Source organism: Nerophis lumbriciformis, linkage group LG27 (genome assembly GCF_033978685.3).
Source record: "Nerophis lumbriciformis linkage group LG27, RoL_Nlum_v2.1, whole genome shotgun sequence".
NCBI classification, from domain to species: domain Eukaryota; kingdom Metazoa; phylum Chordata; class Actinopteri; order Syngnathiformes; family Syngnathidae; genus Nerophis; species Nerophis lumbriciformis.
Window position 1 is genome coordinate 76,410 of NC_084574.2, and position 15,475 is coordinate 91,884.

At 40.8% G+C, this 15,475-nt stretch overlaps 1 protein-coding gene across 3 annotated transcripts in view; it reads left to right on the top strand.

The window, feature by feature from the left end:
• The window catches only part of LOC133570279 (nucleosome-remodeling factor subunit BPTF-like), a 69,853-nt gene that overhangs the window by 2,209 nt on the left and 52,169 nt on the right, over positions 1-15,475 (top strand). For all 3 annotated transcript variants that reach the window (XR_012051225.1, XM_072916324.1, XM_072916323.1), the window contains exons 2-4: positions 1,981-2,803; positions 10,250-10,301; positions 13,163-13,331. Coding sequence is in view for 2 of the 3 variants with exons in the window: in XM_072916324.1 (XP_072772425.1) it covers positions 1,981-2,803; positions 10,250-10,301; positions 13,163-13,331 (1,044 nt within the window). In the remaining variant the exon portion in view is untranslated. The remainder of the gene's footprint in view (positions 1-1,980; positions 2,804-10,249; positions 10,302-13,162; positions 13,332-15,475) is intronic.

Consider the following 15,475-nt stretch of genomic DNA (forward strand, 5'->3'; position numbering starts at 1 on the left):
AAAGCTATTCAACATTAGGCACATTTTAACAGTAACTTTATGCTAATTTAGTCCAGTTGCTGATCAAACATACTGTAGCTGACTGGGTGTTTGGTAGAGCTCCAGGCTTTATTTTAAGATGTCCAGCAAAACGTTCCACAATTCTGTCCTCTGTGAAGTGGTGGGCATATAGATTGTGAGATCTATCACGTTTAGTACATCTAGCAAACGGGCATAAGGAACCAGGGCTGGGCAATATGGCTGAAAAGTGTGCCACGGTTTAAGTGTTTTATATCGGTTGATATCCATAATTGTTGATATTTTTATGAGCTGTCAAAAAAATAATGACTAGGAGAAAAATATATTAAATGTAAACGGTTTTATTTCAAATGTTACTACCTTCCTCTAATTGTAATGCTCTCAGCTATCAAGGCATAAAGGAACAAGGAAGTGTCAACACTGGAAAACACTCAAATTCTAAAATCACATTGAACACTTAACAATAATGAAGGTGCAAAAATAAGAATTAAGTTAAAAAAAAGAAAAGCCTAATAAAGTGTAACAAAATAGTGCAAAGTGTAAACGTGAGAAGTACTCTTTTCTGCAGGTTGAGTGTGGTGTGATATTACTGATTACTAGCGCCTTGGTCTGACTCAGGTCCGTGTTAATAACTCCAATAAACTGTCCAGGTAACTTTTCCTCTTTTATCCACAATTTGTTCGCTCTCTTTTGCACTCATGTTTACTTTCTCTTCTTACTCCATGCAAAGACTAAAGTTGATAGTTGATGCTGTTGCCTGATCAGTGATCACTTCCTGCGTTGCTCAGTTAGTTCATGCAATCAACCTTGCTTCACCACTTCCTGTTTCTTCCGACGAAGAAGAAAAAAATATAGACATACATCGATTGATTTATCGAACGCATTTTTTATTCATATTGATTTTGTGTCTATGGCGATATGTGATGATGATATGTCATTTCTAGGGGTGTAACGGTACACAAAAATTTTGGTTCGGTACGTACCTCGATTTAGAGGTCACGATTCGGTTCATTTTCGGTACAGTAAGAAAACAACACAATATTTTTTTTTGGTTATTTATTTACCAAATTTGCAAAATCTTCCACCAAAAACATTTTTCCTAGTGGAATATTTGATGTGAAGTAATGGGAACCTTGGATAGGTCAATAATTCATAATAACATTGATTTTGATTCAATATTATGTTTTGAGCAATGACCGTTTGAAAGAAAAAAAACAGCTTTGTTTTATTAGTCAACATTGCAACTTTTTCTAAATTACATTTAACCTTTTAGCTTTTTTATTTCACTTTTGTTATGTTTTTGTTAGTATTTTAGAATGTGCCGTGGGCCTTTAAAACATTAGCTGTGGGCCGCAAATGGTTTCCGGGGCACACTTTTGACACCCCTGCTATAGATAATAAAAAATTAAATGTGATAAATCTATGGATAAAAAGCAGAGCCTGGCGACGCTTGCGCGTTTATCATAACTCTCTCTCTCTCTCTGTCTCTGCCCCTCCCTCACCAATGCTGCTGTTTGTTTTGTTTTTAACCCCTTCTTAACCCTGAACGTACATTGAAAATACACGCAACCCTAACTCAAAATGCCGGACATTTGAGGCATTTAAGAAACTGCGCCCTGACAGCTCTGCAAAAGAGGACATGTCCGGTGAAAAGAGGACGTATGGTCAGTCTATCCTAGCCCGTTAGCTGCTAGCATGCCGTGTGTTATGCCTCGGTGTGCATTGTTTACACAACGTGCGTTACGCTACTTAATATGTCCGTGTGGAAACTCGTTCGGTACACCTCCGAACCGAACCGGAACCCCCGTACCGAAGCGGTTCAATATAAATACACGTACCGTTACACCCTTAGTAATTTCTTATAATATCAATCAAACGTCCCTTTTCTAAAAGGTTCCAAACTCAGTATTTACCCTTTTATGCTTTCCCTAATTGCCACCTGTGTTCCTTTCACGACCGCAGGCAGACGAAGGAGTCTCGTGGTACAGGAGCAGTCCCCCGTCTTCGAGCCGCAAGACATTCCCTCGTTGGATCTTCCCAAGTCCTCCGAGGACCTCCCGGTTCCTACCTCACAGCTCCTCAACGTGTCGGCCGTCTACGAGGTTCTCCGCAACTTCGGCACGGTGCTGCGGCTCTCCCCTTTTCGCTTTGAAGATTTCTGCGCGGCGGTGGCCAGCCAGGAGCAGTGCATGCTGCTGGCAGAGACACACATCTCCTTACTCAAGGCTATTCTCAGAGAGGAGGACACTTCCAATACCACTTTTGGGCCTGCTGACGTGAAGGATTCTGTTAATTCAACGCTCTATTTTGTGGACGGTATGACCTGGCCGGAGGTTTTGAGGGCGTACTGCGAGAGCGATGCGGAATACCGCCACGTTCTGCCTTTGCAGGAAGGGGAAGATTACCCCTTTGAACCGTTGGAAAGTAAAATCAAAGTTCTCCAGTTTCTAGTGGACCAGTTTCTGGCGACCAACATCGCTAGGGAAGAGCTGATGTCAGAAGGCGTGGTGGCCTATGACGACCACTGCCGGGTGTGCCACCGCCTTGGCGACCTGCTGTGCTGCGAGACCTGCGCGGCCGTTTACCACTTGGAGTGTGTGAAGCCGCCGCTGCAGGAAGTTCCCGAAGACGAGTGGCAGTGCGAGGTGTGCGTGGCCCACAAGGTGCCGGGTGTGGCCGACTGCATCCCTGAGGTACAGAAGACCAGACCATTCCTCCGGCAGCTGCCCGTCGGCTTTGACCGACACCGCCGCAAATACTGGTTCCTGAATCGCCGCGTTGTTGTGTAAGTCCTCCGTCAGTTTGTGTGTTTGCAGGATTACACAAAGGTGAGTGGAGAAGTGAGGAATGTCTTGTCAAAGCAAATCTAAAACAGTGTAGAATGAATCAACATCATGGAGAGATTGTTCTAGAGATGAGTTGGCTTGAATGTGCCGTATACACAAGATCATAGCTGGAGGTGTCGTGAGGAACATTCGGGAAGGTCTGTGCGGGTTACCTAAATGTGGATCTCCTGCCGGGGGAAAATGATCTGGAATTGAATATGTGGTTTGACAGCTTCTTGAGTATGGGGTGTAGGTGCTGCATGGATAGCGTTTGAAGAAGTTGGAAGAAACCTACAGGAGAGTTGGCTTGCACAATATAGACGATATACAATATCAATCAAACTCATTTGGTTGACAATTTTGACAGCGTTGCATCTCTAGTGAACATATGGAGAAGCAGGCTTTGATGTTGGAGAGGGAGGATGACAGTAGGGACATGTTAGCTTGGGAGGAGACTAACAATTCCTCTCATCTGCTATGCTTGCAATTCATTTCAGTTCCATCACGGGGATCAGCTCTTAGCATTTTTACCTCCATCAAACATGTCTGTTAGAACAGGGTTACCCAACCTTTTTTCTACCAGGGACGGTTTAATGCATGCATTATTTTCACAGACCGGATTTCTACGTGTGGCAGATAAAAACAGCAAAAAAAAAAAAAAAAAAGAACATTAAAAATGTGCCTTTTAGCTACAATGTGGCACATTAATGTGCATTGTCCCATGTACTACAACAGAGGACTATCTACTAACAAGCTTATTGGTGTGTTTATTAATGTACTATAAGTAAGGAGTTGTAATATACATCTACTAACAGGCTTATTGGTGTGTTTATTAATGTACTATAACAAAGGAGTTGTAATATATATCTACTAACAGGCTTATTGGTGTGTTTATTAATGTACTATAACAAAGGAGTTGTAATATACATCTACTAACAGGCTTATTGGTGTGTTTATTAATGTACTACAACAAAGGAGTTGTAATATATATCTACTAACAGGCTTATTGGTGTGTTTATTAATGTACTATAACAAAGGAGTTGTAATATACATCTACTAACAGGCTTATTGGTGTTTAGTGGGACAGGCAAAAGTTAAGTCAGAGAAAATGCAGTAGTTTATACAAAACCCAAAAGCAGTGAAGTTGTCACGTTGTGTAAATGGTAAATAAAAAGAGAATATAATGATTTGCAAATCCTTTTCAACTTATATTCAATTGAATAGACTGCAAAGACAAGATATTTCATGTTCGAACTGGAAAACTTAATTTTTTGCAAATATGAGCTCATTTGGAATTTGATGCCTGCAACATGTTTCAAAAAAGTTGGAACAAGTCGCAAAAAAGAGTGAGAAAGTTGAGGAATGCTCTTATTTGGAACATCCCACAGGTGAACAGGCTAATTGGGAACAGGTGGGTGCCATGATTGGGTATAAAAGCAGCTTCCATGAAATGCTCAGTCATTCACAAACAAGGACGGGGCGAGGGTCACCACTTTGTCAACAAATGCCTGAGCAAATTGTTTAAGAAAAACATTTCTCAACAAGGAATTTAGGGATTTCACCATCTACGCTCCGTAATATCATCAAAAGGTTCAGAGAATCTGGAGAAATCACTGCACATAAGCAATGATATTACACACCTTGGATCCCTCAGGCGCTACTGCATCAACAAGCCACATCAGTGTGTAAAAGATATCACCACATGCCTCAGGAGCACTTCAGAAAACCACTGTCAGTAACTACAGTTGGTCGCTATATCTGTAAGTGCAAGTTAAAACTCTATTATGGAAAGCAAAAGCCATTTATCAACAACACCCAGAAACGCCGCCGACTTCGCTGGGCCCGAGCTCATCTAAAATGGACTTATGCAAAGTGGAAAAGTGTTCTGTGGTCTGACGAGTCCACATTTCAAATTGTCTTTGGAAACTATGGAACAAAGAGTAAAAGAACCATCCGGATTGTTATAGGCGCAAAGTGTAAAAGGCAGCATGTGTGATGGTATGGGGGTGTATTAGTGGCCAAGACATGGGTAACTTACACATCTGTGAAGGCACCATTAATGCTGAAAGGTACATACAGCTTTTGGAGCAACATATGTTGCCATCCAAGCAACGTTATCATGGACGCCCCTGCTTATTTCAGCAAGACAATGCCAAGCCAGGTGTTATAACAGCATGGCTTCATAGTAAAAGAGTGTGGGTACTAGACTGGCCTGCCTGTAGTCCAGACATTGAAAATGTGTGAAGGCTAAAATATGAGAAGGGAGACTGTTGAACAACTTAAGCTGTACATCAAGCAAGAATGGGAAAGAATTCCACTTCAAAAATGTGTCTCCTCAGTTCCCAAACCTTTACTGAGTGTTGTTAAAAGGAAAGGCCATGTAACACACTGGTAAAAATGCCTTTTTTGCAATGTGTTGCTGCTATTCAATTCTAACTTCATGATTGTTTGCAAAAAATACCAAAGTTTTGTCAATGTGAACATGAAATATCTTGTCTTTGCAGTCTATTCAATTGAATATAAGTTGAAAAGGATTTGTTGTATTCTCTTTTTATTTACCATTTACACAACCTGACAACTTCACTGCTTTTGTAGTTAGTATTAACAAGCTTATTGGTGTGTTTAGTGGGACAGAAAGTTAAGTCAGAGAAAATGAATGAATGTTTCTGTGCAGCCTGGTAGCAAATGCGTCACGGACCGATACCGGTCCCTGGACCGGTGGTTGGGGACCACTGTGTTAGACGGTACCGCAGTAGTAAACATAGGGAAGCAATGATGCTCAGTACAATCCTGCATGTAACAATTTGCCTTTATTGACCGTGATTCTGCGTGTGTGTTTGTGTCTGTGTGTGTTCCACCATTGCAAAAGTCATGCTTGTCAAGACGTAATGAGTGTTCAATCGCCATTGTGCCTCTTCCCCTTACACAACTGGAAGTGCAGCCCAGAAGAACAAAATAAAGGAATGTGACTAACACTAGCATAGAAGTTGAAACACAACATTTAAAAAGTAGCAGCGACTATAGTTTCACTATATACTGCAGCTCACCTGTATTCCTGCAGGAATTTGGACTTGCAGGCACTCACAGAACATCTGTGTGACTGAATTACTGTATTGGGCCCGACTGGGAGAATAAACACACCCACTAATTTAATCAGAATTTTTTTTTAATGTAAATATTTTTAATCAAACTTTTTGTCTGCAAAGATTAAACTCCTCTGATATAACATGCACTGAAATAATCATTCAACTTCTATACATGATTTTACACGACCTCAAACTGCACTTCAATGTACTTTTATTGTGTCAATGCATTCACACATTTAAGATTATTATTATTATTATTATTATTATTCCGCTGCAACAGCTTGACGCGCTCCACACGTACAGTTTGCATCCAATCAGAAGCAGTCAAGTATGAAAATGTTCGGCTCCATCGAGAATCCTCAGCTGCCACAAAATATACAAATATATACAGTATATCCTGGATTACCCAGAATTCCCTGTTTTGCGGGACACTTTTCCCATTGAAAATGTTCAAACATGCACAACTCCCACATTTCTCACCCGATTCAAAAATTCAAATAAGAAAAAAATTCCAGTAATTTTCAGAATTCCCGATTTTTCTAAGCGCTATTTTTACCTTTACCTGAAAAGTTTTCACAGTCCACATTTTTCAACCGTTTTTGACCATTTTAACTTCAAAACATTCCTCTTCATTGTGACAACAAAGAAATTCCAGGAATCCAGAAATACCCATTTTAAAGTCAAACTGTGTCAACTACGTCAACATTTTTCAACAGATTCCAAAACTTTCAACACCAACCCATTCATATCATCCAGGACAATTGTGCTAGGATCAATATTTTTTTAAAGATTCCCGATTGTCCCCAAATTTCCAGGAAATTCTCATTCAAATGAATGGACGTATTCATAGTTTTGCAATGCCCTAAATTCTCAAAATGTTGCGCCATTTTTAAACCCGATTCCGACCTTTCAACCATCCACCCACACTACTCATCCCATATATCGAACATAAAACTTGTTTTCCCTTTCCTAAAATTCTCAGAATTTTCTCCCTGTTGACAATGACTGGGCATTATACAATCTACTGCATATCACACATTTCTCTTCCAATTTGAAGCGTTTCACCATCCACACTGCATTGCATTGCATGTTTCCCGGTTCCAAAAATTCCCTGATTACCTGGAATTACCAGGAATTTACCCCCTGTTGAAAATGAATGGGCAATATACAAAACTCTTCACATCCCACATTTCTCAACCGATTCGAATCGTTCCAACATTCACACACTCCACTCACCCTGGACATTCAAGCATTTCAATTCCACTCACGCGTATCGGCGGCTTGCGCACATTGGGCATTCACACGCAATTCCTCCCGGAATTGCAAATTCTAGTTACGTAAATATTAGCTACAGTATTTGAGTTTTAAAAACTCCACAATGTGGGTCACCGCTTGTTGGTTACAAAAGCACTGGTGAGAAGCACTGATGTAATCAATGAAAAAAATAATAATTTACCATTTGAAAGTGTTGTTTAGTAAATGTTCACTTGAAATAAAAGTCTTACAATATTCCCGACACCCATTTGACTTTGTTTACTGCACAATGTTTGCAATGACAAGCAAAATAACAAAACAAATTTGAGAGGAAAAAGAAGTTGTTCTCTTTCTCTCCACAAAATGTACCGAAAAAGAAGCCAAACCGTGGTCCTAAAACCAGGTACGGACCCTAGCGTGGGTTACTGGACTGTTGCACACAAACAAAGTTGTCGGCTGTTAGCATATATGTTTGTTACAAGATACTGCAGTAGTAAACAGTAGGCATGCAACCGTACTCGGTATAATCCTGCACACAAAAAAAATTGGGGTTATTAATCGAGATTGGATTATATAAAACAATTAATCGTGATTTGAGTAGAAATAGAGCAGAATGACATCTTGGATCCGAAATGTTGTAAAGATCTGAGCGAGTGGGAGAATGTACACAATGAGGAGGAAAGGACCTTGTGGGTCACAGGTTTGGACTGGTGTGTGCTTTGATTTAAAAGATCTGCATTAGACAAATGTTGGGGAGATAAGACTTGAACCAGGATGATATAAGCTGGCCTGCCAAGAAGGAAACCTAACAGTTGCTCCTTAAATCTTCACGTATGGTTCACCTGACCTAAGAGGCCTGTTGGCTCACTTACTTCCTCTCTTCCTCCAGCTATCATCTGTGTGAGGTGGTGAGGTGTGTTTTGCATGCAGATAACATGCACAGAATCAAATGTGGGGAATTCTGGGCATAAGCATAAAAGTGTGAATAGAGATCATTGTTTGGAGACTTTGGTCTAATCCCTGAGCGTGGAACATGCCAAGGGAAAACGTTGCTTTACTGTAGACATATTTTTGTCATGGACATTGCAACATTCCAGAAAATATACATGCTTGATTGGCAACACTGAATGGTCCCTAGTGTGTGAATCTGTGTTGAGGGGGCGACTTGTCCAGGGTGTACACTGCCTTCCGCCTGAATGCAGCTGGGATAGGCTCCAGCACCCCCATTTTCTGCAAGCGGTAGAAAATGGATGGATAGGGATTTTGGGGGGAAGGTAAAGTCAAATGTATTTTACCGTATCATTGAATCATGTTTTTAATGAGATGGAAAGTTTTCTCTCTGAATATTCTGAACTCAGCCAGTGTTTGGGATCATACTGTTCTTCAAACAGCAAAAGTTTGTTAATTTGACATATTTGGATCACCTATTAGTTCATAATCAATATGAATTAGTCATTAATTCTGGTGTTTGGGCAAGAATCCAATATGCCAAGGACAAAAAGTTAAAAAAAAAAGACGAAGATGGATGTCTATTACTGGTTGCCATCCGTCACCCTCAGGCCGAGGAATGACAATAATCACATAGATCAGGCCTGAGCAATTATTTAGCCTCGGGTGGCCAAATTTAGAGAAAAATGTGTCTGGGGGCCGGTATATTTATTTTCAGGAACACTAATACAAACCCTCACAATAATGGTTGGAAGCTAAAAATGTTATGACAGACCGCCTTAAAAAACTGAATGGAATTTGACATTTTTATACTAAATGAGACACCCAGAATGTACATGAAAATAAAGGTTTTAAAACATTAACTATGAAGGATAAAACATTGAAAATTGACAACATATGAATGTCACACACCCTCTCTTTCCACATATTTTACAATCCAGCAAAATGCAACAAACACAGTGAAATATGAAGGTGAAGGGTCAAATAAACCCACCTACAATCTGATATATGTGATATATCACTAAGCTTTACAACTTTGTTGTCAAAATCTCCTTCCACGTCTGTCCCTGACACCCACATTTCACACTCTGTGGAAACACTGCTTGGTGCCTCGTCTGACATGCTGTGACTTACATCACCATGGTAACTCATTACATCACCATGGTAACTCATTACATCACCATAGTAACTCATTACATCACCATAGTAACTCATTAGATGACCATAGTAACTCATTACATCACCATAGTAACTCATTACATCACCATGGTAACTCATTACATCACCATGGTAACTCATTGCATCACCATAGTAACTCATTACATCACCATAGTAACTCATTACATGACCATAGTAACTCATTACATCACCATAGTAACTCATTACATCACCATGGTAACTAACTACATGACCATAATAACTAATTACATGACCATAATAACTAATTACATGACCATCATAACTAATTAGATGACCATCGTAACTAATTAGATGATCATAGTAACGAATTAGATGACCGAAGTAACTAATTAGATGACCAAAGTAACTAATTAGATGACCATAGTAACTCATTAGATGACCATAGTAAGTAATTAGATGACCATAGTAAGTAATTAGATGAGCATAGTAACTAATTAGATGACCATAGTAACTAGTATATGATGCAGATTCCAAGCATGTAAAGACTTGGTATAGTTGAAGATCATTATAAAAGATGAGTGCACATCATAATGGCAGCTACACTTTACATCTTAAACATCTAAAACTATTATTTGAAATTGTCTGGTGGGCCAGATTGAAAAGCTTAACGGGCCCCATGTGGCCCCGGGGCCTTAATTTGCCCAGGTCTGACAGACACTAGGGCTGGGTGATGTGGCTGGAAACTATATCACGATATAAATGTTTTATATCAGTCGATATCAAAATAAGGAGCAGAAATGTTTTTAATTTAAAATGCAACCTTCCTCTGATAATCCCCACAACTATGAAGGCAGAAAGGAAAGCAAATGTCAACACAATCATGGAAAAAAAATTTTGTCGCCCAGCCCAAATAGACCTCATCAGACTGATGCTTTTCTAAATGTTTCTCCAAACTGAACTTTGTCATCTGCTCTACAGAGAAGAGGACTGTGAGCAGGAGGACAAAGCCATCTGGTACTACAGCACCAAGGTAAGTCCATCATGTCTCACATACATTATATTACTGATAGCTGTCCATTCACCAAAAATGCAGTTTTCTATTTACCTTTCTCATACTCCTTTTTTTTTTTTTTTTTGACAGTTGTAAATAGTCTGCCTATAGGGCTGTACAGTGTGGCCTCATGGTTATCATGGTGGTCACTTTCAGGAGGTAGAGGTAGGACTGGGCCATATGGCTGAAAAGTCTATGACCATATAAGTCTTTAATATGGGTCCATATCGCGCTATGTGGGCTTGTATAAAGCCTCAGGGAGTTGAACGCCCCTGCCTTACATCATTCCGGGGTCACCCTTGGGCAAGGTGTAGCACCCGAATGACCCCCCCACACCCCCCTCATCAGGGTTACGATACCCCCCATGGACCAAATGATGAGAAGATGCGTTACACCCGGAGGAAGCCCGGGGCCCTCCTCCGGAGCTACACCCGCAGGCAGCGAGCGCCTGGTGGCCGGGCTAGCCACAGAGCCCGGCCGGGCACAGCCCGAAGAAGCTACGTGGTCACACCATCTTTTCCACCACGTGGGCCCACCACCCGCGGCCGGAACCAGTGGGGTCGACCAGGAAAAAATATATTCAATATACAAAACCCAATCAATACCAATGAAGTTGTCACGTTGTTTAAATGGTAAATAAAAAGAGAATACAATGATTTGCAAATCCTTTTCTACTTAAATTTAATTGAATAGACTGCTAAGACAAGATAATTAACGTTCCAACTGGAAAACTTTTGTTATTTTTTGCAAATATTAGCTCATTTGGAATTTGATGCCTGCAACATGTTTCATAAAAGCTGGGACAAGTGGCAAAAAAGACTGAGAAAGTTGAGGAATGCTCATCAAAGACTTATTTGGAACATCCCACAGGTGAACAGGCTAATTGGGAACAGGTGGGTGCCATGATTGGGTATAAAAGCAGCTTCCATGAAATGCTCAGTCATTCACTTTGTCAACAAATGCCTGAGCAAATTGTTTAAGAACAACATTTCTCAACAAGGAATTGAAGGATTTCACCATCTACGCTCTGTACTATCATCAAAAGGTTCAGAGAATGTGGAGAAATCACTGCACGTAAGCCATGATATTACACACCTTGGATCCCTCAGGCGCTACTGCATCAAAAAGCCACATCAGTGTGTAAAGGATATCACCACAGGGCTCAGGAACATTTCAGAAAACCACTGTCAGTAACTACAGTTGGTCGCTACATCTGTAAGTGTAAGTTAAAACTCTACTATGCAAAGCCAAAGCCATTTATCAACAACACCCGAAACGCCGCTGGCTTCGCTGGGACTGAGCTCATCTAAGATAGACTGATGCAAAGTGGAAAAGTGTTCTGTGGACGTCGTGTCCTCCAGAACAAAGAGGAAAAGAACCATCCAGATTGTTCTAGGGTGAAAGTGTAAGAGGCAGCATGTGTGATGGTATGGGGGTGTATTAGTGGCCAAGGCATGGGTGACTTACACATCTGTGAAGGCACCATTAATGCTGAAAGGTACACACAGGTGTTGTCATGGATGCCCCTGCTTATTTCAGCAAGACAATGCCAACCCAGGTGTTACAACAGCGTGGCTTCATAGCAAAAGAGTGTGGGTACTAGACTGGCCTGCCTGTAGTCCAGACATTGAAAATGTGTGAAGGCTAAAATATGAGAAGGGAGACTGTTGAACAACTTAAGCTGTACATCAAGCAAGGATGGGAAATAATTCCACTTCAAAAATGTGTCTCCTCAGTTCCCAAACCTTTACTGAGTGTTGTTAAAGGAAAGGCCATACAACACACTGGTAAAAATGCCTTTTTTGCAATGTGTTGCTGCCATTCAATTCTAACTTCATGATTATTTGCAAAAAATAAGTAAGTTTGTCAGTGTGAACATGAAATATCTTGTCTTTGCAGTCTATTCAATTGAATATAAGTTGAAAAGGATTTGTTGTATTCTCTTTTTATTTACCATTTACACAACATGACAACTTCACTGCTTTTGGCTTTTGTAAATATTTGTATTCAAAATGTAGCCTTCCTCTGATTATAATCCGCTTAGCTATCAAAGCAGAAAGGAAAGGAAATATCAACACAAGCATGAAAAACAATCATGTTCTAAAATCACATGGAACACTTAACAATAACTTCTTATAATGAAGGTGCAAATATAAGAAATACGTAAGAAAGGCTAAATAAAGTTGAACAAAATAGTGCAAAGTGTGAAAAAGTAAACATACTATGTTCTGCAGGTTTCGTGCAGTTGATTGGGGCTAAGGTGATGTATTACCTTGGTCTGACTACGGTCCGTTTGAATAAATCCAATAAACTGTTATACTGTCCAGGTGACTTTTCCTGTTTCATCAACTCCATGCAAATAATCAACCACGACACACCAAACTTGAGCGTTGATACTGTTGTCTGATTGGCTGTTAGTGTCATTCCCACTGATCAGTGATCACTCAGTTAGCGAGTGTCTTTGTACATGCAACCAACCTTGGTTCGCCACATCCTGGGGGTTTTTAACAAAGAATAAAATAGATATATCGAATGTTTTATCAAACACACTTTTTGTTAATATAGATTACGTGTCTATTGCGATATATGTTGGTATCGTTTTATCGCCCAGCCCTAAATCGAGTGTTCAAATATTTATTGGAGCGTTCCTGTATGGAGTTTGCATATTAGCATGTTAGGCTAATTGGAGACTCCTAATTGTCCGTATTAAAGTAATGCTGATTTTTTTATTTTGCCATAATAGTTCAGTTCTACTTGGGACACATACTACTGTTAAGAAAATCATTGTCAATTCTGATCATCCCTCACGCCAAGTCTCTTTGTCTGTCTTCTGGTGCCAGGTCCAGCTGGCTGAGCTCCTAAACTGCTTGGATAAGGAATACTGGGAGGCCAACCTCTATGGCGCTCTTGAAGAAATTAGGGATGAGGTGCATGTTCACATGGACATCACAGAGGACCTGACCAACAAGGCTCGGGGCAACAACAGGTGTTTCCTCACCGTCGCTAACGGTAATGAGCTCCCACTTCATTCGCTTTTTCCTTAAATGACTAGTTTTAGTCTCAAGCCATTGCTTTTGTTGACACCAGATCTTCAATACATTTTGTCTGACTGTCAGGTTGAACCTGTTGGCCAGCTTTGCATTTGACATGAACAATACAGCGTCGTACTGCATCCAGCAATGACTGGACTTGTTGCTTCTCAAAACACAACCTGTCCATGTGTTCAATCTTCAACCATAAGGCAGTTTTAGCATGAAAAAAGACCAAATAGGTACAATAACAACATTGGCCAATTGAGGACTGATAGAGAAGCAACTACATTGAACTGAAACAATGAAAAAACAACAGTTTCACTTAGAGCAGGGGTGTCAAACTCAAATACAGAGTGGGCCAAAATGTAAAAGTGAACAAAGCCGCGGGCCAACGTTGAACAAATGAACCTTTTAATAGGGACCCAAACAAGTTTTGCATTGAATATTGAACAAGCAAGGCTTATATAACTTTATAGTGACATGCAAAATACAGTTTCTAATAATAATAATAATTCAAAAATATCAATGGCATATCAAATACAATTTAAATAAAAATTGAATGCCTCTTTTCTATTTGCAGCCTTCTGAGGGAAATATCAACATTAACTTTTTCCACAGGCTAATAAATTAGAAAATAAAATAACAAAGAATAAACCAACCATTCAGGACTTTAAACTGCTCAGTTTGCAACACACTGATCTAATCTGATGTGCCCAAGCCAGATACCTGACATCTTTTCTTGGATGCTAGTTCATTAATGTCGGGGCTCTGAGTTGGGGAGGAGATCTTGCCCCATGTGGAGGAGTTCAAGTCCCAGGGGTGAGGGAAGAGTGGATGGTGAGATGGACAGGCGGATCGGTGCGGCGTCTTCAGTAATGCGGACGCTGTATCGATCCGTTGTGGTGAAGAAGGAGCTGAGCCAGAAGACAAAGCTCTCAATTTACGGGTCGATCTACGTTCCCATCCTCACCTATGGTCATGAGCTTTGGGTTATGATCGAAAGGACAAGATCACGGGTACAAGCGGCCCAAATGAGTTTCCTCCGCCGGGTGGCGGGGCTCTCCCTTAGAGATAGGGTGAGAAGCTCTGTCATCCGGGAGGAGCTCAAAGTAAAGCTGCTGCTCCTCCACATGGAGAGGAGCCAGATGAGGTGGTTCGGGCATCTGGTCAGGATGCCACCCTAGGGAGGTGTTTAGGGCACGTCCGACCGGTAGGAGGCCACAGGGAACGTTTGGAAGACTATGTCTCCCGGCTGGCCTGGGAACGCCTCGGGATCCCCCAGGAGGAGCTGGACCAAGTGGCTGAGGAGAGGGAAGTCTGGGCTTCTCTGCTTAGGCTGCTTCCCCTGCGACCCCACCTCGCATAAGCGGAAGAAGATGGATGGATGGCTATTAACCAATTCATATAAATTACTAACCGTCAGAAATTTTATCACGGTTTATCATTAAATACTTAGTCTCAGAAGAGCATAAACATTTGCGTTTCAAAATATGGCAAATCCCCTGGGAAGATTAGTACAAATATGAGATTTCTCTAAATCACGATAACACACTATCTACTCAATTTGATAACAGTTGGGGCGGTATAGCTCAGTTGGTTGAGCGGCCGTGCCAGCAACTTGAGGGTTGCTGTCACTGCCGTTGTGTCCTTGGGCAAGACACTTTACCCACCTGCTCCCAGTTAAATGGAACTTAGATATTGGCTTTCACTATGTCAAGCGCTTTGAGTCACTAGAGAAAAGCGCTATATAAATATAATTGACTTCACTTCACAACAGTTAATGGATTTACAACATAGTAAGGCTTCCTTGTGAAGAACCCTGGAATATTGCAAACATTTCAATCAAAACAATTCTAGGCTCCTTCATGTAGTTAATAGTTGAGACATTTGTCATCATTTCTTCCTGGATGTTACAGAAAGGATGAGAATGTGTGAGATGCTCCTTTTTACTTGTATTATAAGTCTCCTATTTGTTAAGATATTTACACAACGTTTGGATGTTTGGCAGAGATGTCTTTTCTGTCGTCTTCATGTCCATCCATTTGTGTCACGATGTTTTTTCGTCGAATTACGGAACAAGAAACTTTTTTCATGAGCCCACGCTCCCGGCGTTGTGGACAG